Genomic DNA, 22443 nt, shown 5'->3' with positions numbered 1-22443 from the left:
TGCTGGTACTCTACTACTCAATCCACACCTCCACCTCCAGAGAGTTTGCCTAGGAAATGTAAAGCCCTGAGGTCTTATTATTATTTTTATCTGTTTATTTTGTCAGTTGTGGGGCTTGAACTCAGGCCTGGATGCTATCTTTGAGCTTTTTTTTTTTTGCCCAAGGCTAGCACTCTACCACTTTGAGCCACAGTGCTACTTCTGGTCTTCTGGTAGTTAACTGGAGATAGTCTCACAGAGTTTCCTGCCTGGGCTGGCTTCAAACCATGGTCCTCAGATCTCAGCCTCCTGAGTAGGTAGGATTACAGGTATAAGTCACCAGCACCTGACTTTGTATTATTTTTTTTAAGGTACACAAATCAACAGAAGTTAAAAGATTGGTCCTGGGTCTTGATGAGATTTATATGTGAAATATCTAGGAGATTTTCTGTTACAAAGCCCAGGGCTTCTTTGTGTTACTTAACTGAGATGTTGAGTCCTCCTCCCCAGCCAGTGGAGACTGCCATCATACCTGGTTGCTGACTGGCTTGTATTTGAGTCCTGGTTTGTTCAGGATGAGCTCTAGCTGCCTGCGGTTAAAATTGGAGACTCCAAGGGATCTCACCAAGCCAGCATCTTTACAAGCTTCCAAGGCCTGTAGGGGAAACACCAACAATTCAAGAAAGAAGATCCTCAAGAAGCAAAAATGAATATCTAGAGCACAGCCTAATGGCTCAAGCCTGCAATCATAACTACTTAGGAGACAGAGATTGGGGGATCATTGTTTAAGGCCAGACCAGATATAAAATCTTTACCAGACTCCATCTCAACCAGTGTCTGACCATGGTGGCATGTATTATTACCCCAGCTACCGGGGAAGCACAATGTCTGGGCTTTGAGGTGTATGTTTGTCCACCCCAACAATGCAGGACAGTATAAGCCATAAAGTGAGGCTCCACCTAAAAGATTACAAATGCAAGAGTCTAAGAAGTATGGCTCAAATGGTAAAGTACCTGCCTAGCAAGAGTGATGCTAGAGACTCAATTCTAGTATCATACACACACACACACACACACACACACACACACACACACACACAGTAACAAGTATATATTTTCCCAGTTTTGAATATAAAACTCTCTCTCATAGATACATGCGCCAACATGCACACATATATAAGATTTGGTCTAGCTTGGCTTCTCAAGGACTGTACAGAAAAAACTCACAATAACTTCCTGTATCAATGGAAAAATTAATAGAAAATATTCTGCTATATTTATTTTGGAGATACTTTATTTAATATGTTCACAACTAGTATATCTTTTTGGAGAATTAAATCTTTTATTTTTATGTACAACCCTTTCCATTCCTAATAGTGCTTTTGATTTTTAAGCCTATGTTATCTGATATTACATAACTATGCCATCTTTTTCTGATGAATATTTGATTGTAATGTTTTTCTCCTGTTTTTAAGGTTATTTTTCACTTTTTAATAGTGTCTCTTATTTGGTCAAGCTTTCAGTTTCAACTTTCACATGTCCAAATGCTTAGTTAGTACCCTATCTCAATTTCAATCTGTCACCATTTGTCTTTTAATGGGTAAGTTTAATTTATCTATATTTATTATAAGCATAGATATATTTGTTTTCTACCATCTTAACTTCTTATTTTACTTCATGTCTATATTTTTCTTCTTTTTAACTTTTCTTCCTTTAAAATTCATGTGTGTATGTATGTATACATACATACATACATATATGTATACTTTTTCTCTTAACCAAGATAGTAATAGCTTGTGGTGGTATTAGGATTTGAACTTAGGGCCTCTTGTTTACTAGGCAGACAGTCTACCACTTGAGCCACACTTTAAGCCCTCTAAATGGTTTTTCAACATGGGTCTGTATGTGCCACATTTCTGAGAATGTATATCATCTGCTTTTTGAAAACACTATTCTATCAACTTTTTGCCTCCGGTGTTACTGATAGTAGAAGAAACACGATCAACATAAAGCTGACATCATGCTCACTGAATGTAAATAGTTTCAGTTTGTAAATCTTAAATGAAAAAGTCCAACATATTTATCAAGTTACAATTGATGTATAATAAATGAACACATATATGACTTACCCATTTTGGGTAATTCCATTGTATTTGTACAACGATACTATGATCCTCAGTCTCAGCCAGACTCCAGATGCCAGGCAAGAGCCACCAGCACCTGGCAAACCACTGGCTTTTACTTGAGGTGCTGAGACTATTTACATATTCTTTGATCATTGCTATCACTGTGTAACTGATGAGTTATTTTCTATTTTTCATCTTTTCACTTTCTGTCTTGTCTTCTTTTTTTTTTTCTATCTTAGACTCTTTACTTTTCATGATTCCATTTTCTTTCTTTGTGGGCTTGTTTGTGAAATTCTAGAAGGTGTCACCTTTCTCCTTAAGTCTGATATCCTGTAGTCTTAGACTAGCCTCAAACAGCAATAGTCCCAGTTTCTTGAGGACTACAGGCATAAGCCAAAGGCTCCACCTGACTAAGAATGTCACTTTTTTTTTTTTTTTGCCAGTTCTGGGGCTTGAACTTAGGGCTTGGGCTCTGTCCCTAAGCCTCTCAGTGCTCAAGGCTAGCACTCTACCACTTGAGCCACAGCACCACTTCTGGCTTTTCTGTTTATGTGGTACTGAGGAATTAAACCCAGGGCTTCATGCATGTTAAGCAATCACTCTACCACTGAGTCACCTTCCCAACCCAGAATGTCACTTTTTAAACAAAGAAGCCATGTGAACTTACCTCCCAAGTGGCACACAGATTCGATTCATGATATAACCATTTGCCATTTTCATCTTTAGGATAGATTTCATCTCCGGGCTGTTAAAAACATACAAAACACATACATACACACACACACACAATAAAATAAAATGTTACTCATCTTATTTGTGTATTGGAATTAAAATTTAAAAGTTGAATTGTCTACGTTCCTACATACTTTGATCTTAGGAAAGCAATTCAAGTTTACTTATTCATATATTTACATAATCCTATATTAAATAGCATATGAGTTTTATATGCACATAATAGCTATAACAGTATATAATATAGATACTATTATATCATATAATATAATGTTAATATTACTATGTTATTATATCTAGCATATATATTATTGTATCTATTTTGCACTGATATTATGTATATTTTCTTCCCCTATGTGTGATTAAGAATTTTTTCATTTGCTCAATATATGTGATGCATTTCTCATTATTTTGCCTGACATTTCTACTGAATGGAGTGAGTTTTTCTTCATTGAATGACAAGTTATTAGTTTGAAGCCATGGAGTTCTCTCTTAAGGACAGCATTTCTCTTAAAAGAAAGGAATAATGCTGGTCATGACACACACCTATAATCTAAGCCACTCAGGAGGCAGACATTAAAGGATTGAGAATGTGGAGGCCTGCCCAGAAAAAGTTAAAAAGTCTCTATCTCAGAAGCAAAATACAAAAATAAAAGAGCTGGGGTATTGTTCAAGAATGTAGAGCACAGGCTCGTATGACCCGAGATCAACCCCAAACAAACACTCCCTGCACCCACCAAAAAATAAATAAATAAAGCCATATGGTAGATGAGAATTAGAACTGTTAGTCTTGGTGTTTTTGAAAATCTGTCTTTGAACTTAGATCTTATGAAGAAGTTAAATAGAAATTCTCGTTACCTTCTTTAAAAAGAGTGCTGTACAAGCAATTGCAAAACCACAGGAAAGTAAACTCTACTTCCTAACTTTAAATATATGTGCTCCCCACATTTCAGACTCAGATCAAAATCTGCCCTTAGAATAAAAGTCAACATTAACTACATAAGGAAGGACAAGGGCTCAGACTGTAATGTCCAAGAGTCTGGAACCAAGAAATCATGACAGTCTGTCATTGAGGTTGGGAGGATGAGGCAGAGGGAGTGTAGGAAAATGAGAATGGAATTGGTGTCACAGGTGGCCTGCTTCAAGAGACACTGTCACGAGACTTCTTTCACCATAAGAAAATATAGAAGATCCCATCTATGAAGATGGGGCCCTTCACACACACTGCATGGAAAGCCACCTTGAACTTGGTTGCGTTTTCCAGCCTCTGGAATTGAGAGCCATCAGTTTCTCTAGTTCACGAGTTACTCAGTCCAACATATTTTGTTATTGCAGCTTGAATAAGACCTTCTTGGATGCCATGAATGTTTCACAGAATAGCATTGATTTATTCCCATTTGTTAAAAGATAGACACCAGCCCAACAATCTACATCCATTATGAGACTTTCTTAAACAATAGTTGCAGAGTATTCCTGTTCCTTGACCAAGGGATTCTGAGATGTGGCAAACTTTGGCCAGAGGTTCCTGTGAGGTTAAGCCAAAGTTGCTCTCTGTGGGAATTTTTTCTCTATTATGTTTCTATTTGGTGGCTTTTCTTCCCAGGCCACATTTTCCCACTCTTGTATCAGTGGTTCCTAATAAACCACTCCACATGGATCTGCCTCATCTTAAGGTCTGCTTCTGGGAAGTTCAACCAAAGTTGTTACTGTAAGAGATGAGATGTGATAATGCCTTGGCCTGGGAAAATACCAGGAGAGATAAAAAGAAGGAAATAGATTAATGTAGAAAGCAGGAACAGAGCCCATACATCTCTTCGTTGACTTGGAAATTAGGTGGGATGGCAAGGAAGGACAGAGAGAAATCAAAGTGGATCCTAGCTTCTTCTTTTTTTTTTTCAATCCAAAATGTATTGTAAAGATGATATCCAGAGAGGTTACAGTTACATAAGTCAGGTAGTAAATACATTTCTTTTTGAATAGTGTTGCCCCCTCCCTCATTTTTCCCCAATTTTTCTCCTCCGGGTCCCCCCTCCCTTGGAAGTTATATTGTTCATGTCCAACATAGTGTCTGGTGAGTATCACTGCTGAACTTGTTCACCCTTTGTTCTACTATTTCTGTGCTTCCTCTGCCCCTCTCCAAATCCAATAAGCTTAAATAGAAGACAAAGGCTATAGAAATCAATATTGACAAAAGGGAACAAACCAAAGGGGGTGAAAAAAAATAGAACCACAAACAGAATAATTAAAGAAAACCTCTTGTTTCCATTTCTTGGAGTTCATTTTGATAAGCATCATTTTATATGATCTTATGTACCTAGCTATTGAGCCCTTGTGAACCTCTCCTAAGAATATCCTCCTTTGTCCTCATTGTGTGACAATTTAGAGTGTTGTTTAATTAATCACGTCCAAATGCAATTATTTGCCTTTTACTATTCTTTGAGTTCACTTTTAGATTTATAGGCACATTCTAATTATTACAAATGAGGAAAATCATGCATCCTAGATTCTTTGTATAGATGGTGCTAATCAGTTCCTGAGACCAGGGATGGGAATAAAGAATATCATCTTAGATACATTTTGTTTTAGATAGTGCTGGGGATCCAATCCATAGCCTTACACATGCTACAGCAAGTATTCTGCCACTGAGTTTACCCCAATGCCCACATTGACTTTGAAATGATCATCTAATATTCAAGGAGGAATCTTAGAAGACAGTTGGAAAGAGAAGGAGATCTGGGGCTCAGAAAGAGGTCATGATTGGAGACTGTACTTGGGAAATACAATCTGTGAAACATTATTATGAGATGGACTCACTTTACTGCACTAACAAGGCTACTAGGCTCCTATGCTAGATGGTATTAAATCTGTGCGGTTGGGTGGCCTCATGTATGGAGAACGTGTGGCTCATAAAACAAGAATATCAAGGGCAAAAGTACTAGGCATGACATTTGATGGGTTACAGAGCAGGAGCAGCCAACCAACCATGAGAGGATGAGATCATAGAAGGAAAATAATGTTTAAAGAAGGGGGGAGCATTCATCTAGGGCAAGAGGTCGGTTAGTATGAGCAAAATGAACACTGGATTTGTAGCACTGGTGTTTCTGTTGACTTTGGCAAGAGGATTTTCTTCTTGGAGCTTACTGTGATTTGAAGGGTCCCCAGGACACCTTTGAGTGTTGGAGATTTAATCCCCAGTGTCAGGCAGTGACTAGTGAGAAGGGTTTGTGTGTGTAGACTATTGCCATTTTTGAAGGTGTCTACAGGAGTGGATTTGCTCTCTCAGCCCTTTTCCAGGGATCAGAATCTTAGTTACGGACACTTCTAGGGCTATCAGCCAGTGAATTTCTGCTTACTATGAATTACCCAATCTCAGGCATTCTTTTTATTGTTGCTGTTATTGGTCATGGGGCTTGAACTCTGGGCTTAGCGTTGTCCCTCAGCTCTTCAGCTCAAGGCAAGCGCTCTACCACTTGAGCCACAGTGCCACTTCCAGGTTTTCTGAGTGGTTTATTAGAGATAAGAGTCTCACAGGCGGGGCTGGGAAGGTGGCACAGTGGTAGAGCTCTTGCCTTGCAATGCATAAGGCCCTGGGTTTGATTCCCCAGCACCACATAAGCAAAAAGAAAAAAGCCGGAAGTGGTGCTGTGGCTCAAGTGGTAGAGCGCTAGCCTTGAGCTGAAGAGCTGAGGGACAGCACCCAGGCCCAGAGTTCAGGCCCCACAACCGGACCCCCCCTCCAAAAAAAAAGAGTCTCACAGGCTTTCCTGCCTGGGCTGGCTTTGAACCTCGATCCTCAGATCTCAGCCTCCTGAGTAGCTAGGATTACAGTGTGAGCCACCAGTGCCCATCTTTTTTTAAAAAATAATATATTTGTTGTTCTGAAAATATATTTGCTTCTTGACAAAAGATAACAAATCTTTTGAGAAGAAAAGAGGTTTTTTTTTTTATTAAGAATCATGAGATTCAAAATCAGTCTGACTTTACAGGAGTATTGGTTTCTCAATTGCAGATTCATTGAGAAGGAATGTCATTATGCTGTGTCATTTTTTTTTTCCTGGTAAAAGTTTCACTACCTATGGCCTTGAACCTACCAAGCATATAAACAAATTCTCTATTTACTTTCTCTGAAAGTAAATGTTTGTAAAATTTGGAAAAATTACTACAACTGTAGAAAAGCAAACTTCATGTTCTAACTTTTAAATACAAGGGTTTCCCTCAATTTTAAAACTCAGATAGAAACCCTACCATCTGGACAAGAGTCAACATTATATGAGTGAGGACAAGGGCTCTGGATGTGACACCTGCAGTCTATTGTGAGGCTTGAGAGGATGAGGGAGTAGGGGAGGAAAATGAGAATGGGTTTTCACTTACAGTGTGTCTATGAGCCTATCGCTTTTAGCATGAATAAACTAGCCTATCCTTGGGAGTTTTGACTTCTCCTTTATGCAAGCAGTGAAGTTATTGAGGCCGATGGTTCCTTTCGGCTAAAACTTTCAAATATTATCTTTAATTGTTTATCTATACAAGATAGGCAGAGTGTCAGTAGTAACTTTGCATACTAATTTTAGTAACTCCTCACAATACCCTGCAAATTAATTATCTCTCTTCCATTGGCAATGGAATTTGAGTTCAGAAAGATCATAGTCCCTATTCTATTAAGTAACAAAGCTAAACACGAGTCCCTTTTCTACCTGTGTGACTCCCAAGGCCATGCGCTTTCTATTTCACCATACTTTGTGGATGTGGGAGAGAGGTTAGGGATAACCTGACAACCCTGTCACTCTGACAGGGCTGGATTCAAGCAAGGTAGCCTCACTCTGGCAACCCATGCTTCTTCCATTTGTCATTTGGTGACATTTAATTAATGAATACAGTGGAAATTTATTATTTTGGTTGCCACTATCCCTATGGCTTCTTCTCTGAAAGAACTCCCTTGCTTTTGTTTGGCTGGATTGACTCAGTTTCTATTCTTGCCCACAGAAACCAATGGCCAAGGAACTGGGCCCACAAGGACTCAAGACAGACTAACCAGAAGAAGGTGTGGTCTTGCTTTCCTTGAATTCTCAACTTGAATTAGCAATGGCTAATTGTCAAGCCAATAGCATTTTGCCATGATAAATAGAGATTTGGGGAGAATGTGAGGATGGAGAAAGGGCCAGAATACAGATACAAGGTTTGAACTTCTGAATCCAGTTGTATCTGAATTAGATACAAATTTGTAGTTTCTTTGTTTTTCCTCCCCTGTCCCTGCCTAAGGTCAATTTGAATTGAATTTCTGCATCTACCACAAGAGTTCTGACTAATACAGAGGTGGTATGTTCCAAGCAATGGACCTAAAATGCAGAGTTGATCAGATCAGACTGAAATTGTGAACAAGGAGGAATCTTCTACCTCCAGCTGGGAACTGGCCATTTCTGATATGATAATCCGGCATCTGGTTATATTGTTGTTTGGTCTGTCTGGATCAATCAGCCAACTAAAGCTAAGCTAAGCTTTGAGAATTAGTAGGAAAACACTGGCTTGTTGGGATTCTTTCTCCCTTCCCACCCCCTCTATTCTTTTCTTTCTTTAAATCTTTTTGTAAGGTCCTGCAAGAGAGATAAGTATACTTGTTGATATTAGGCTTTCTTCTTTAATCTTTCCTTCTCTAAATTATATTTTAAAGCAGTTGCTACTCTGCATTGTATGTCTTGGGTGTGTTAAATTTACAGTGTGTCTATGAACAGAGAGATAGAGGTAATATCACATTTGAACAGAGCAATCAATAACATCTGGATACTTTGGCCTTGGATGTAGCTCCAAAAATCTGACCATTCTTTAGGTTGATTCCTATTGGAGGAGATAGACAAATATGTTTTTATATCTGTCTACTACTGTGCATGATGCTGTGTGGTGTCAATTTTGTGACTATGTAAAGAGAAAAAGGATGTGTTTGGATGCTGGCAATCAAAATGTGGACCAAAGTTATGTGACTACTTGATGGAAAAAGTGTCAATTATAGTGGCAAAAACATAGTAGAGCAGAAACTATATCAAGTTAAGAATTCAGCCCTAAGTTGGCTTACAGAATCATTTGGGACATTGGTCAGACCAGGTTAGTGTTAACAGATAACATTCCATGCCACTGAGTGACAGCATAGAAATGGTATGCTTCCTGCACGTAGCTGTCAGCTCATGGGGTGTGAGGTCTAACTGCTAGGCATCTGAGCTCACCTTAAAGGCCATGGGAATTTCAATGATATAGAGATCCACGTAATCCAGCTGTAGGGTCTTGAGCGTCCTCTCCAGGGTTGGACGGACCATCTCCGGAACATGGTTCGTAGCCCATAGCTGGAAGAATCAAGAGGGATAGTTAATGAATGTCACAGCCTTCTATTCCCTGTGAAGCACTACTACACATTTCATCTTATAAACAACAAAAAAAGAATTTATGCTTCAGTGTCATCTAGCATAGGATGAGTTGACAAAATCCTTGACACCAGAGAATGAATGTAGTGCAAGAGACTTGAACATCTGGCCACAGAAAACCAAATTCGATGACCAAGTCTTCTCTGCCCTGCATTGATTTCCCTCAGTGTTTTCACTTTTATCCATTATGCTACCAGGGTACACTGATCTAGTTCAATATTCTGACATAACCTGGCTAGGAAGTTGGCTGGGCAATGTAACTGACCTCACTGGATCCTTCAGTTGGTAACAGAAAGCTGGTGGCATTTAAAAACCTTGCATAGATTTAAATTTCTTTTCTTGGCTCATTGTTTTCAGATGATCTTTCTCAGACTCCAGGTCAATCTTATTTTGACTAGGGATTTTTTTTTTCGGGGGGGGAGGTCTGGTTGTGGGCCTGAACTCTGGGCCTGGGCGCTGTCCCTCAGCTCTTCAGCTCAAGGCTAGCGCTCTACCACTTGAGCCACAGCGCCACTTCCAGCTTTTTTTTTCTGCTTATGAGATGCTGAGGAATCAAATTCAGGGCCTCATGCATGCAACGCAAGTGCTCTACCACTGAGCCACCTTCCCAGCCTGACTAGGGATTTATTTAATCTATGAAGGGTTACATATTGAAAAAATTAAGGCTTAGTTGGCCCAACTTTTCTGGTTCTTCTGGTGTTAAATGGCTACTATCTCTTCACGGGGTGGGAAATCTCTTCTATATTTTACTTTACTTTTCTTTAATACATGTTATGTATGATGTTAGCTATGTGTCAGGTACTACTTCAATGTTTTCTAAATGGTCAATCATTAACAATTTAGGAGGTGGTCAGTACCATTGTCCTCATTTTATGGAGAGGAAGATTGAGGTCCAGATGTGAAGCAAGGCACAACTGGTTGCAGCAGATCTAGGACATACAGCTAGGTGGTTGTGCACTACTTTGCATCATGTTATATGGAATCAATATATGGTGACTTGGGGGTGAGGGTAGAAACTAGCAGCAAAGCCTGTGCACATAGCCAGCTCTCCACGCCTCCCAGGAGCTGCACTGAAAACCTATCTTCCTGGAACAACAGTGGTTGTCTACCACTGAACTCAGCTACACGTACATTTCCTGTTCACTTGTACTCGTACTGTGCTTATGTGAGTTGCTCTTGACTTTTTGGACAAATTTAAGGATGCCAAAGGATAATTTGACCACATTTTTCTTCTGAGTGTATGTATGTACTGGAGAGCAAATCCCAGGCCTTGTCTGCCATGGAGCTCTGTCTCCAGTCCACTTCTTTCTTTTATTATTATTATTATTATTATTATTATTATTATTATTATTATTATTATTATTATTATTAGTTATATATATTTTAAGCAATTATCTTTAAGTAGTTGTGCAAAAGGGTTTCAGTTCAACATGTCAGTTTAAATGTACAATGTACACTACATGTACAGAACAATGTACAGTACATGTACAGTACAATGCATTTGATCAACATTACTCCTATCTTCTCCCTCATCTATTGGAACCCCACCTGTCTCTTCAAGTTACCTGGTTCTATTTTCCAAATATGTACATTGAATATTATGATAATATTTGCCCACCCTTCTCTCTCCATTTTCTACCATTCCTCCCCCCTCTTCCTTTCTCTCTCTCTCTCTCTTCCTTCCTTCCTTCCTTCCTTCCTTCCTTCCTTCCTTCCTTCCTTCCTTCCTTCCTTTCTCGGTTGTGGGGCTTGAACTCTGGGCCTGGGTGCTTTCCCTCAGCTCTTCAGTTCAAGGCTAGCGCTCTAACACTTGAGCCACAGTGCCACTTCCGGTTTTCTGGTGGTTTATTGGAGAGAGTCTTGTGGACTTTCCTTGCCCAGACTGGCTTTGAACCATGATCCTCAGATCTCAGCCTCCTTAGTAGCTAGGATGGCAGGCATGAGACACCAGCTCCCGGCTCCTCCCCTCTTTCTGAAACATCTTTTCGTATGTTAACTTTAGCATTTATGTAAGAAATGATTCTAACTTAGGTTAAGCTAAAGGCTTATATGTTGTCCCCCTAATCCCAAACAAGTAACTTTCAGATTAGTGATCTTATTTTTTAACTTATATCCATTTTCTCTTATCAAAAAAAATCCATTGGTTTGAAAATTGGATCCCATTTCTGAGTTTACTAAGATCATTCAATTACTTCTTTTAATCCTCTTTCCTTCCTCACATCAATACTCTGCTTACTATTATTTTTCTCAAACTTGTAATTATTCAATAGTAAAAGAATGTTCAAGACTTTGTTTTGTATGATTTCAGCATCATCTGTCATTTACCTTAAAGGGGAAAACTGTTTTTGTTACATACAGTATATAGTTCACTCTTTCATGTCCAAGGGGCAGTACTCCCTTATATCACAGCTTGTGCTATTTGCACATCATCCTATATATTTTAAGTTATCTTTAAATTACTTCAACTATCTAATACAATACAAATGCTATGTAAATTTTTGCTATGCTGTATAGTGTAGGGGAAAGGTGACAAGTACATAGTTTGTATATGTTCAGTACAGATATATATGTTTTTCTGAACTTTTCTTTTTGTAGTTGGCTGAATCCAAACATTCAGTAGCCATGGACACAGATGGAAATTATTTTGTATCCATTAGAGTGCAACTAGCTTGGCACTGGTGACTCATGCCTATAATCCTCACTACCGAGATCTGAGGATCACAGTTTGAAGCCAGCCCGGGCAAGAAAGTCCATGAGACTCTTATCTCCAACAAACCTCTCAGATAAAGCCAAATGTGGCACTGCTCAAGTGGTACAGAACTAGCCTTGAGCAAAAGAAGCTCAGGGACAGCACCCTGGCCCTGAATTCAAGCCCCAGGACTGGAAGAAAAATAAAAGAGTGTAACTATGCACACATACATGCACGCACACACACACAGATGGAAGGTGAATAATCAAGTATTGCGTAAGAGGTAAAGAAATAGACTTTTACTTGTGTAGGAAGGCCACTCAGTATCACGCATGCAAAGGACACATACTCTTGGGTTTATATTTTCCTTGCCTGGTTCTATAGTCACTCTTTATAAATATATTCTAAATGACAATGAAAATGGAATACTATTGATGACTTCCCTTTCCCCCTCACATCCTGTTTTTCAAACATGTTCCCCATTGACTTGCTTAGTTGCACTTTATTCATGCTTCCTTACATACTGTATTGTATGTATCACAGTTCAGATGCCCATCCTATTGGGCCTGAGGCTCGGTCCTAGTTTTGAATCTCCTAATCAGTGCTACTCTAGATCTCTGACTTAATGATACTCATCAGAGCAAAAGCTCTGCAATATATGTATCATTATCAGGTTACGAGATAGGTATATTTTCAGTTCTATGTGGATGAACTTTTGGAAACATTGTACTAAGTGATAGAAGGGAGATTCAAAAGGTTACTTGTATGATTTTATGAAATGGAATGAAATGTCAAGAATAGGAAAATGACAGTTATCAGTGACTGGGCAAGAGAAATGTGTGGAAAGGATTACTATTGGACACGGGTTTCCTTATGGATAAAGGTATTATGAAATTAGCTCATTGTGATGGGTGCAATCTTGACGTAATGTGGCAGGTGAATTTTACCTCAGTTTAAAAAGTAGTAATATATGGACAAACAGAAGACTATTCTTTTAAGAGAGCTTTGGCAAATACTTATATAATATAAACCACTTTCATCTTTCCCACTGCATCCCAGTTTTCTAGCATACAGATTATAGAATTGGCATTATTCCAACTGATATACCTTGAAATCAATACGAAGAAAAAGCCTCACCCTCATTGTTAGCAGCCTAATAGATCCTTATGTTCTTGGCAACACTGAGAATCTGAGCATTGAGAAGGAAGAAGAGGAGATGGCCTCCCCCTCTTGGTAGGCCTAACAGTGTTTAGCAGGGAGAAACAGAAATTGTACCATGAATATAAAGAGATGGAGCCAGTGCAGAGTCCAGATCTTACCTTTCCGCAGTAGAAAATGTCCTCCCTCTTTACTTTTCCTTCTGCGATCTTGGCTCTGATGGCATCACCCACCTCATGCTCATTATGGTAGATATAGGCCCCATCAAAGTGGCGGTACCCAACGTCGATGGCAGTCTTCACTGACGCCAAACAGGACCCCTTGGAATTCTACGGTGATAGGGAGATGGGGTTGAGAGGAAGATAGAGGAGCCTTGAGCTTAATTTTCATTCATTAGACCACTTTGCATGAGCTGCAGCTAATGTGACAACCCTCCATTCCATGCTGTTGTGATTAAAAAGCTATGGGTGGCAACAGAAGGTATCTCCTAGAGTGCACTTCTCCTTTGGCAGGCTAAATCCATTCACCCCAGGTGTGCTGTCAGCTTTGTAGTTTTAGAAATGTAACTTGAGGCCAAGTATAGTGCCTCTCCTCTGGAATCTCCGCTACTGTGGCAAAGAGAGATCAAGAAGGTCACAGTTTGCCTGGGCAAAAAGTCAGTAAGAGCTTCATCTCAGCCAATGAACTGGGCATTTGTGCCTGCGGTCGCAACCATATGGACAGCATACAGGAGATGGTGAATGGTCCAGGATAGCTCCAGGCAAAAACAAAAACAAAAACAAAAACCCAACCACCCAAGACCTATCCAAATCAACAACTGAAAATAGAAAGGGCTGAGGCTATGGCTCAAGTTGTAGAGCCAGACACACATCCTGGACACTCTAACACTAAACAAGATAAGGTCTCTTTCCCAACAAATGCTACAACCTAGTGAAGAAAACCACAGAGAAACAGCATCATACCATGATAAGCAGCAGCATGGATGGAGTCAAGCAAGCTCAATTGCTAGATAAACACAGAGGAGGGGTGTATGATGGGGGTGGGGGTGCTGGCAAGGAGATGGGTTCCTAAGAAGAGAGAGCCTTTGCTCTGAGTCTTAAAAGTATAGTGAAGTCACCTAAAAGACCAAAGCCAGAGAAGTTGATTCAGGCAGAGGGCATTGAGTTCCAAGGCACAGAGATGAGAGAGTCGTTTGGGAATCTAGATTGTGTTTTACACACACGGAGAGCTGGGGGAGGAGGAGTTGATGGAGCTCACAAGTCAGCTAACCCACAAGGGTTCTGAGTACAGGATAAGGGGTGCAAAATTCTCCCCATGATTGACAAGGAGCCAGTCATTGGAATAACGAATTGTCAAGAGACAAAAGAGGCGAAGCTTAAGGGAAAAACGGTGGCACTACAGAGGGAAGTGGCGATTGTTTTGGAGAGAAGATCAACAGGGACTCAGAGGTTATCTGGATGTAATGTAGGGCCCTGAGAGACCAGGAAGAGGGCAGAATGAAGGCAAGTATTCCGAATTTTGGCATGGGTGGCACAATGTCATTTGTTAGAGGCACACTTTGGGCAGGGGAGGTGATGAGTCTAGTTTCGTCTTGTTGAGTTATAGTTGCTGGAGCACTTGGTGTCCAAATTGGGTTGCACAACAGAACCTCCTAGGGAGCTGATAAAGGCCGATTCTCACTTTTACCCCTAGAGAGCCAGATTCAATAGCTTGGGATGACACTCAAGTGTATCTAGTACTCAGGTGATTTTGAATAGCCATTCCATACCCACGTGGAGGAGACAAAATGAGAGGATTACGTATGGACTTGGAGCCTGCATAAAATGAGCTTGGAATCAAGAATATAAAACAGGTAAAAAGGTAAAGAAAGAATGGGAGGTGACCAAGGATACAGACTCATCAGAGACTTGTTCTGTGAGCACACTTTCCTGTGTTATATGATCACCAAAAAACACAGTGACAGCCAGGTGCTGGTGACTCACACCTGTCATCCTAGCTTCTCACAAGCTTGAGCCAGCTGGGGCAGAAAAATCCACGAGACTCTTATCTCTAATTTACCAGAGATGTTGAAAGTGGAGATGTGAGTACCAAGACTGAGTAAAAAAGCCAGCCAAGAGAGCAAGGGCCTGCGTTCAAGCCCGATATCACCACTCAATAAATAAATAAATACTGCAATACTGCAATACCGCAGTGGCATGTAAGATTGTGTATTCAGGATTTTTTGTTTGTTTGTTTTGGTTGGTCACCGAGCTTGAACTCAGGGCCTGGGCGCTGTCCCTGAGCTCCTTTGCACAAGGCTAGCACTTGATCACCTGAGCCACAGTGCCACTTCCAAGAATTGTGATACAAGCAACTACTCTTGGTCCTGTTCGTTTATTTCTGTGCCCCTGTCTCCCATTCTGTATGCTGTCACTAGAGTTATCTTGCAAAAACACAGATCCAGGGAGGCTTTTACCCTTCCACTAAAGGTCAGATGATTTTTCAGTTCTGTACAACGCAGTTTCTACTCTTTATGTTATCTAGGACCCTTACCAATCCAGCCTCAACTTGCATTTTAAAGCCAATTACCATCACTTCTAACCTCCGTTCCATGTAGTAGCTGCGGTAGCCTTGGCCTTCCCTGGACACATCCTACATCCTTATCTCTCCAGACACAGGAAAAAGAAAACCCACCAAATCTCCATAAGCCATAAACTAATCTTTAACCATGAACTGATTAAGTTTAACCTTTGGATCATACCGGGGTAAGCAAACCGTTGTTCTTAGAAGTCTGTTTTTATTATTACGAAAGAAAATCAATGTGATCCACTCAAAATGAATTACAGATTATACTTTAGGCCAGTGTGTGAAAGAAAAGAAAACAGAGAGAAAAAAAATGAGAAAGAGAAAATGAGAGAGACAAGTGAGAAACAGAAAATGAGAGAATGAAAGAAAATAAGAGACAAAAACAGAGAGAAAATGAGCAAAACTTACCGGTACAGGGTCTGAATAGGTACCCAGCCCAATGATGGGAATGCTGTTTCCATCACTTAGAAGGATGCGGTGATTCTTTGCACTAAGGTACATCTTGCAGAGAGACAGTCTGAAGTCCCAGTGCTCTAGCAGTGATTCCTGAGCAAAAAAAATAAGCTGCTTGGAAAGGTGTTCTCCAGCATATTTTATCAAAGAGAGGAGGGGTGGGAGGAGCAAGGGAAGGGAGGAGAGATGAACAAATCTATTTCTCAATCTGTTTCTTTTTTTTTTTTTTTGCCCCCAGTCTATTCTGAAATCCTTAGCATGGTTGTCCTTTGAACTTCATCAGAGGCAGGTAAATAACATAACCTTTCATCAGCTTTAGCTCTGTTTTCTGCAAAGAAAAGATTGCAAATGCAAAGGGAAACTCATTTACCTTTTCTCCCATCAGTTAGGATGCTTTTGTCAGTAAAACAGCATACATATCTTAAAATTTCTTCAACTATAAAAGAATAAGTTCATAGTTCTGAAATCTCCAGCATGATAAAGAGTGGGGGGGGCAGAGAGAGAGAGAGAGAGAGAGAGAGAGAGAGAGAGAGAGAGAGAGAGAGAGAGAGAGAGAGAGAGAGAGAGAGAGAGAGAGAGAGAGAGAGAGAGCACAGAGAGCAAAGAGGGAGAGGTACTCAGCTCTCTGGTGTCTTCTACAAGGATTCTAAGATCACCACGATGAACTAAACTTCATGTCTTCATTTAACCTAATCACCTCTTCAAATATAGTAGTTCCCTATTCTGTTTGTCTGTGGGATACATTCCAAGGTCCCCACTGAAGCCTGAAACTGAGGATGGTACCAGACTGTACACACACACTGTATAAACCCAAGCACAGGCCACAGTTAGACTGCTAACTAAGAGTGATTACAAAGAGAGTAATGGGTGTTATATTACACAGTTTTCCATCACTATGACTTGCTGTTTCCATTTCAGTGAGATGCATTATCATTTGAGAAGTAAAAGTTCCTGAAGGCTCACAGTTATGGACACTTGCCTTGGTCCTGTGGCTCACAGTAGATCATGTCAGGAACTGAAATAAGGATACTGGGTTTAAGTAACATCACCTGGATCTCACAGCCATCTGGTGCCTTGTGGAAAAGCCAAGAGGTGAGATAGGCCATTCACTGAAGTGCAAATGTCAGGTTGTTTAACCCCAAGAAAGCTTTGCTACAGAGAATGCTTGCTCCTGAGTATCTCCTTATGTGATCTGCTTTTGTTGGGCTGTGTCTCCACCCCAAATATGTGGTTTTTGTCTTTAAAAGCTTTGTGCAAGCTACATTCTGGGCTATAGGTCTTTGAGACAGGGGTTCACCTGCAGTTGCCAGCTTTCCAATAAAGACTCCCAATTCGACCTCTCAAAATGTGGCTGCTCTGTTTCTCGCCAACAAGTTCCCGTACAACAGAACAACGTTGTCTTGTTCATCTCAGTGGCGGGAGATCAGAGGGAGAGACAATTCCAATTAACTCCTTCCTCTAGGCCCCATGTCTTAAAGGTTCCACCAGCTCCCAATAGCAGCCAGCTGAGCACCAAGCCTTTGACACATAGTGCACTGCTGGCCACTTCAGATCCAAACTATAGCGTCTCTGTCCCTGGACTCCAAAGGCTCATGTCCATATCACAATACAAAATGGCTTCATTCCTCCTCCAAGATTTCCCCAAATCTTAACTGTTCTAACATTATCCAAAAGTCCAAGTCTGAAGTCTCTGAGATTCAAGGCAAACCCAAGTGTAAACTCCCTACAAAAGTGAAAAAGCAAGTAACGTACTTCCATGGTGCGAAGGCACAATGGAAACGTTCCTATTGCACAAAGGGAGATGAGGAAAATGATATTGACCTACCAGATCAAAGCAAGACTGAACACCCTGCCTGGCAAACGGTGGTCTAATGTGAGCCCTCGTGGCCTGGCTGGTTATGAGTTCTGAGGAGAACAGGCCGGCCCTATTCTAGCTTAGTCTAAAAACAACAGCTTGAAGGCTGAGCAATACTTCTGACCATTTCCCTTCGAGTGTGAAAACGGGGAAGACTTTACATTTTGTTTAGGCAAGGAAACAATCACCATCTGTCAACGTACATGGAGGCAAAAACGAATACTACTTTATTTGTGCCAATCAGCAGCGACATTGGCAAATATATCCAGTTCTGTCAGAAATACCAGGCCTGTAGCTTAGTGAACACACTTGGACCCTGGGTCGATGCAATTATGTAAGAGCAAGGACTAACATCGGAACGGAGGTAATTGTGTACACTAATTTCAGGCACAGGAAGTCAGGTCATCAGGTCATCTATATGCGTCAAGGAATAAAAGGTGCTAAACTTTTGACTCTGTCTCAGGGCTTCAGCTCGATTCCCACCTCTGATTCATCCAAGTTGTTCCATCCAGTTGGTCCCAGAAACTCCTTGCCTGGACTCAATTGGGCCTCACTTCAGCCCTATGCTTTCATCCAGCACTGCACCTGGGAGACTGCATTTGAACATTTGCTTCTGAGACTGGGTTCTTTAGGTTATCTGACCACCTACAATGACCCTCCTCTCATTTGTTCTCTACTCTTGTCTTAGGCAAGGCCTCCTTGATTCCTGCTTTAATCCCTTCCTAGCCATCCGGTAACTTCTGCATTATGGTAAAATAATAGTGTTATCTGAGAGTTTGTAGTAACAACTAAGATGGAATCAAGAATCTGTGTGGCAAAAGGTTTAGGCTACCAAGTGACCTTCAATGCAAATTGATATTGTCACTGGATTCAGGAGAGGGTCAGTGACCTTTCTTCCTTCCTTCCTTCCTTCCTTTCTTCCTTCCTTCCTTCCTTCCTTCCTTCCTTCCTTCCTTCCTTCCTTCCTTCCTTCCTTCCTTTCTTCCTTTCTTTCTTTCTTTCTTTCTTTCTTTCTTTCTTTCTTTCTTTCTTTCTTTCTTTCTTTCTTTCTTTCTTCCTTTCTTTCTTTCTTTCTTCCTTTCTTTCCATTGTGGGGCTTGAACTCTGGGTCTGGATGCTATTCCTCAGCTCTTCAGCTCAAAGCAAGCGCTCTACCACTTGAGCCACAGCAATAAGAGTTTTATGGGCTTTCCTGCCCAGGCTGACTTTGAACCACAATCCTCAGATCTCAGCCTCCTGAGGAGCTAGGATTATAGGCGTGAGCCACCAGTGCCGGGCAGTGATGTTTCTTTAAATGCTGGCACTCTTCACTTAGGGTCCTTGAGTTTGACTGCAGAATAAGAATTTTTGGACAAGTCACGACAGTAAGAAAACTTGGCAGAGCTATACTGAGGACGTATGGAAGCAGGCAGGCAGACATACAAACAGGAGGGCAGGGGCACACTCGAGCAGAGTGCTCTCACAAGGAGATAGAGATACTCACAGCTGGTAAGGGTATTATATGTTAAAAGCAGAACGTCTGACTTCAAAGTTATGCCATGATAGCATTTTGGCTTTGCTCTAATTATTCCTGTTGTTATTTTCTGAGTTTCTGGATATTTGGGGGCATTTCTTCCGGGTCAGAATCTATCCTGCCACAAAACAGACCCTTATCCTTGAAATAAGGAAGGTGCTTAAGTTTTGGGGAGGCCTTTTTCTCAGGAAGGCATACAGCTTGTCAGACAAATGTTAATTCTTGGGGGTAGACTTGCATCCCTTCAGGAGGAATGCATCCTGTCGTCTCTCTTTGAAGCAAAGATGGCACTTCTATGTTTCTAAATACCATATTTCTGAGTTGCCTTCACCAGGCTTCATTTTCCCCTAGTCTATCTCCCTTCATTTCCCCTAAAATGACTTTGTTCCCTTAATCTTTTTTTTTTTTTTCCGGGTCGTGGGTCCTGAACTCTGGGCCTGGGCATTGCCCATCAGCTCTTGAGCTCAAGGCTAGCGCTCTACCACTTGAGCCACAGTGCCACTTCCTGCTTTTTCTGCTTATGTGGTGCTGAGGAATCAAACCCAGGGCCTCATGCATGCAAGGCAAGCGCTCTACCACTGAGCCACCTTCCCTACCCTGTTCCCTTAATCTTAAGGGAAATACATGAAGTAATATCTCCTGTATTAGCTGTAGGCTGACCATACCTCATTTTTCCCTTGTCTACTCAGCTTCAATACCAACACAATTAATGTAGCTTGCCAGTTCACTGTTATTCAATCCATTCTGACATTGTGGAAAGACACAGATCTGTGGCTAGGTTTCTGGTATAGCTTACTGCTGACAAGCCCACATGGCAATGCAGGCTGGCTCTGCATGCTGACTTCAGTTTTCCTTGTCAGGTATCCCCTGTTCTTGGCATGCCTGACTTCTGGTGTCTCCATCACAGCTTCACACAGGACCCTGTCACAGACTTCTTAAAGAGCCTCCAACCCTGCTGCATACTGCCTGCCCAGCTTCACAGACTTACTTTTGAAATCTTAGTGGAAAACTCTGTGACCCATAACTCTTGCATTTTGCAAGCATGCAAAACTAGAAAGGGCACACAAATGCAGCAGTGGTACTCACTGGACACTGATGAAAATGAACTATATGCCAGGCACTAGTGGCTCACGCTTGTAATTCTAGCTACTCAGGAGACTGAGATCTGAGGATTATGGTTCAAAGCCAGCCAGGCAGGAAAGTTCATGAGACTTTTATCTGCAATAAAACACCAGAAAACCGGAAGTGGCCCTGTGGCTCAAGTGGTAGAGTGCTAGACTTTAACTGAAGAGCTGAAGGACAGTGCCCAGGCCCAGAGTTCAAGCCTCATGACCAACAAAAGGAAGGAAGGAAGGAAAGAATGAAGGAAGGAAGGAAGGAAGGAAGGAAGGAAGGAAGGAAGGAAGGAAGGAAGGAAGAAAGAGAGAAAGAAAGAAAGGAGGGAAGGAGGGAGGAAGGGAAGAAAGAAAGAAAGGAAGAAATGAAGGAAGGAAGGAAGGAAGGAAGGAAGGAAATGAACTATACAACTTGTGGGTGGGGCTAGGAGAGAAAAACTGGGAGAGAGAAAGGGAAGGGATGACACTGTCCAAAAAGAAATGTACTCATTATCTGACTTATGTAACTCTCACCCTTATGTACATCACCTTTATAATAACATTTGGAAAAAAACTACCATTATCATAGGGATAATGTCCAGGGCTGTCAATAGCAAGCTGTTCTTGGGTTCATTTGAACCAAGGTTCCAGCAGCAACTGCTGAAGGTCTTGAGAGATGAAGAGGGGGAGATGAATACCAGGAAAGCAATTCTTAGGTGCTCTTGTGCAAGCAGTATCATGGGAGCTCTCTTCTTAACTGAAGTCTGCAAAGAAAGTTGATACGTTAATACCCATGGGCCTGCATGGATGGGTTTTACAGATTCCTGAGATGCTCTCAAGACATCTTTACTAGGGCCTCAGTGCATAGAACTCACATTATACCCATGGGAGTCAAAACAGAGAAATTTAGAAGATCCTTCATTAATGCCAGCAGTGGAGGGTAGCTATTTCCAACAAAGAACTTTATGTTGTGAGGGGAAGTTAAGTGGGTTTTTTTTTTTTAAGGCAGCAACTGAAAAAAATATATATGTTTAGTTGGTACCAGGGGAAGTTAGGTACTGACTAGAGACAATTCAGGTTACAAGGAGACAATGCTATTGGGCACGTATCACTTAAATAAAAGTGACATTTGGAAGCTGGGTGCTGGTGACTCACATCTGTAATCTTAGCCACTCATGTGCCTGAAATCTGCGAATTGTGGTTCCAAGTGAGCTTAGGCACGAAAGTCTGCAAGACTCTCATCTCCAATTAACCACTAGAAAACAGGAAGTGGAGCTATGGCTCAACCTGGTAGAGTGCTAGCCTTGAGCAAAAGAGATCAATCAAGAAAAGCACCCAGGCACTGAGTTCAAACCTCATAGCCCTCCAAAACAAAGCAAAGTGACAGGGGCTCATGATCTATGCATGTTGTAAAGCAGGGTGTCATGGTTTAACAATTTGCTCCGGGTGTATTTTCCTTTTGTTAACTCCTGACAACCCTTATTGTAAATCTCCTTCTACTGTAAGTCTGGGGTCAGGGCGAGGTTAAGTACGTCATTTCCTTTAAATGGTGCTAGTGTCTTTGGCATCCTCATCCTACTTGGGAGACATTGTTTAATAGACTCTTTTTCTGGCCAACCTTCACGTTTTCTAATTGTTTTCCCTACTTGCTCTGTCTCACTCCTGATTTTTTCTGTAAATCTGACTTAAAAAATAGTCAGGAGTGGGGCTGGGAAGGTGGCTCAGTGGTAGAGTGCTTGCCTTGCATGCATGAGGCCCTGGGTTCGATTCCTCAGCACCACATAAGCAAAAAGAAAAAAGCCAGAAGTGGTGTTGTGGCTCAAGTGGTAGAGCTCTAGCCTTGAGCTGAAGAGCTGAGGGACAGTGCCCAGGC

The 22443-nt window shown here is 41.2% G+C and overlaps 1 protein-coding gene across 2 annotated transcripts in view; it reads right to left on the bottom strand.

Moving 5' to 3' along the window:
* The window catches only part of Akr1d1 (aldo-keto reductase family 1 member D1), a 74899-nt gene extending 58665 nt beyond the window's left edge, over positions 1-16234 (bottom strand). For both annotated transcript variants that reach the window (XM_069996864.1, XM_069996863.1), the window contains exons 1-5: positions 16064-16234; positions 13252-13419; positions 9049-9165; positions 2772-2849; positions 512-634 (exon numbers count right to left, since the gene is read on the bottom strand). In XM_069996864.1, the coding sequence (XP_069852965.1) occupies positions 512-634; positions 2772-2849; positions 9049-9165; positions 13252-13419; positions 16064-16156 (579 nt within the window). In that variant the 5' untranslated portion in view covers positions 16157-16234. The remainder of the gene's footprint in view (positions 1-511; positions 635-2771; positions 2850-9048; positions 9166-13251; positions 13420-16063) is intronic.
* Positions 16235-22443: the final 6209 nt, after the last annotated feature.

This window comes from Dipodomys merriami, unplaced genomic scaffold, assembly GCF_024711535.1.
Source record: "Dipodomys merriami isolate MVZ:Mamm:240054 unplaced genomic scaffold, mDipMer1.0.p SCAF_5, whole genome shotgun sequence".
In the NCBI taxonomy this organism is placed as follows: Eukaryota; Metazoa; Chordata; class Mammalia; order Rodentia; family Heteromyidae; genus Dipodomys; species Dipodomys merriami.
The sequence above is the reverse complement of the archived record's forward strand: the minus strand, read 5'-3'. Positions and strand labels throughout refer to the sequence as shown.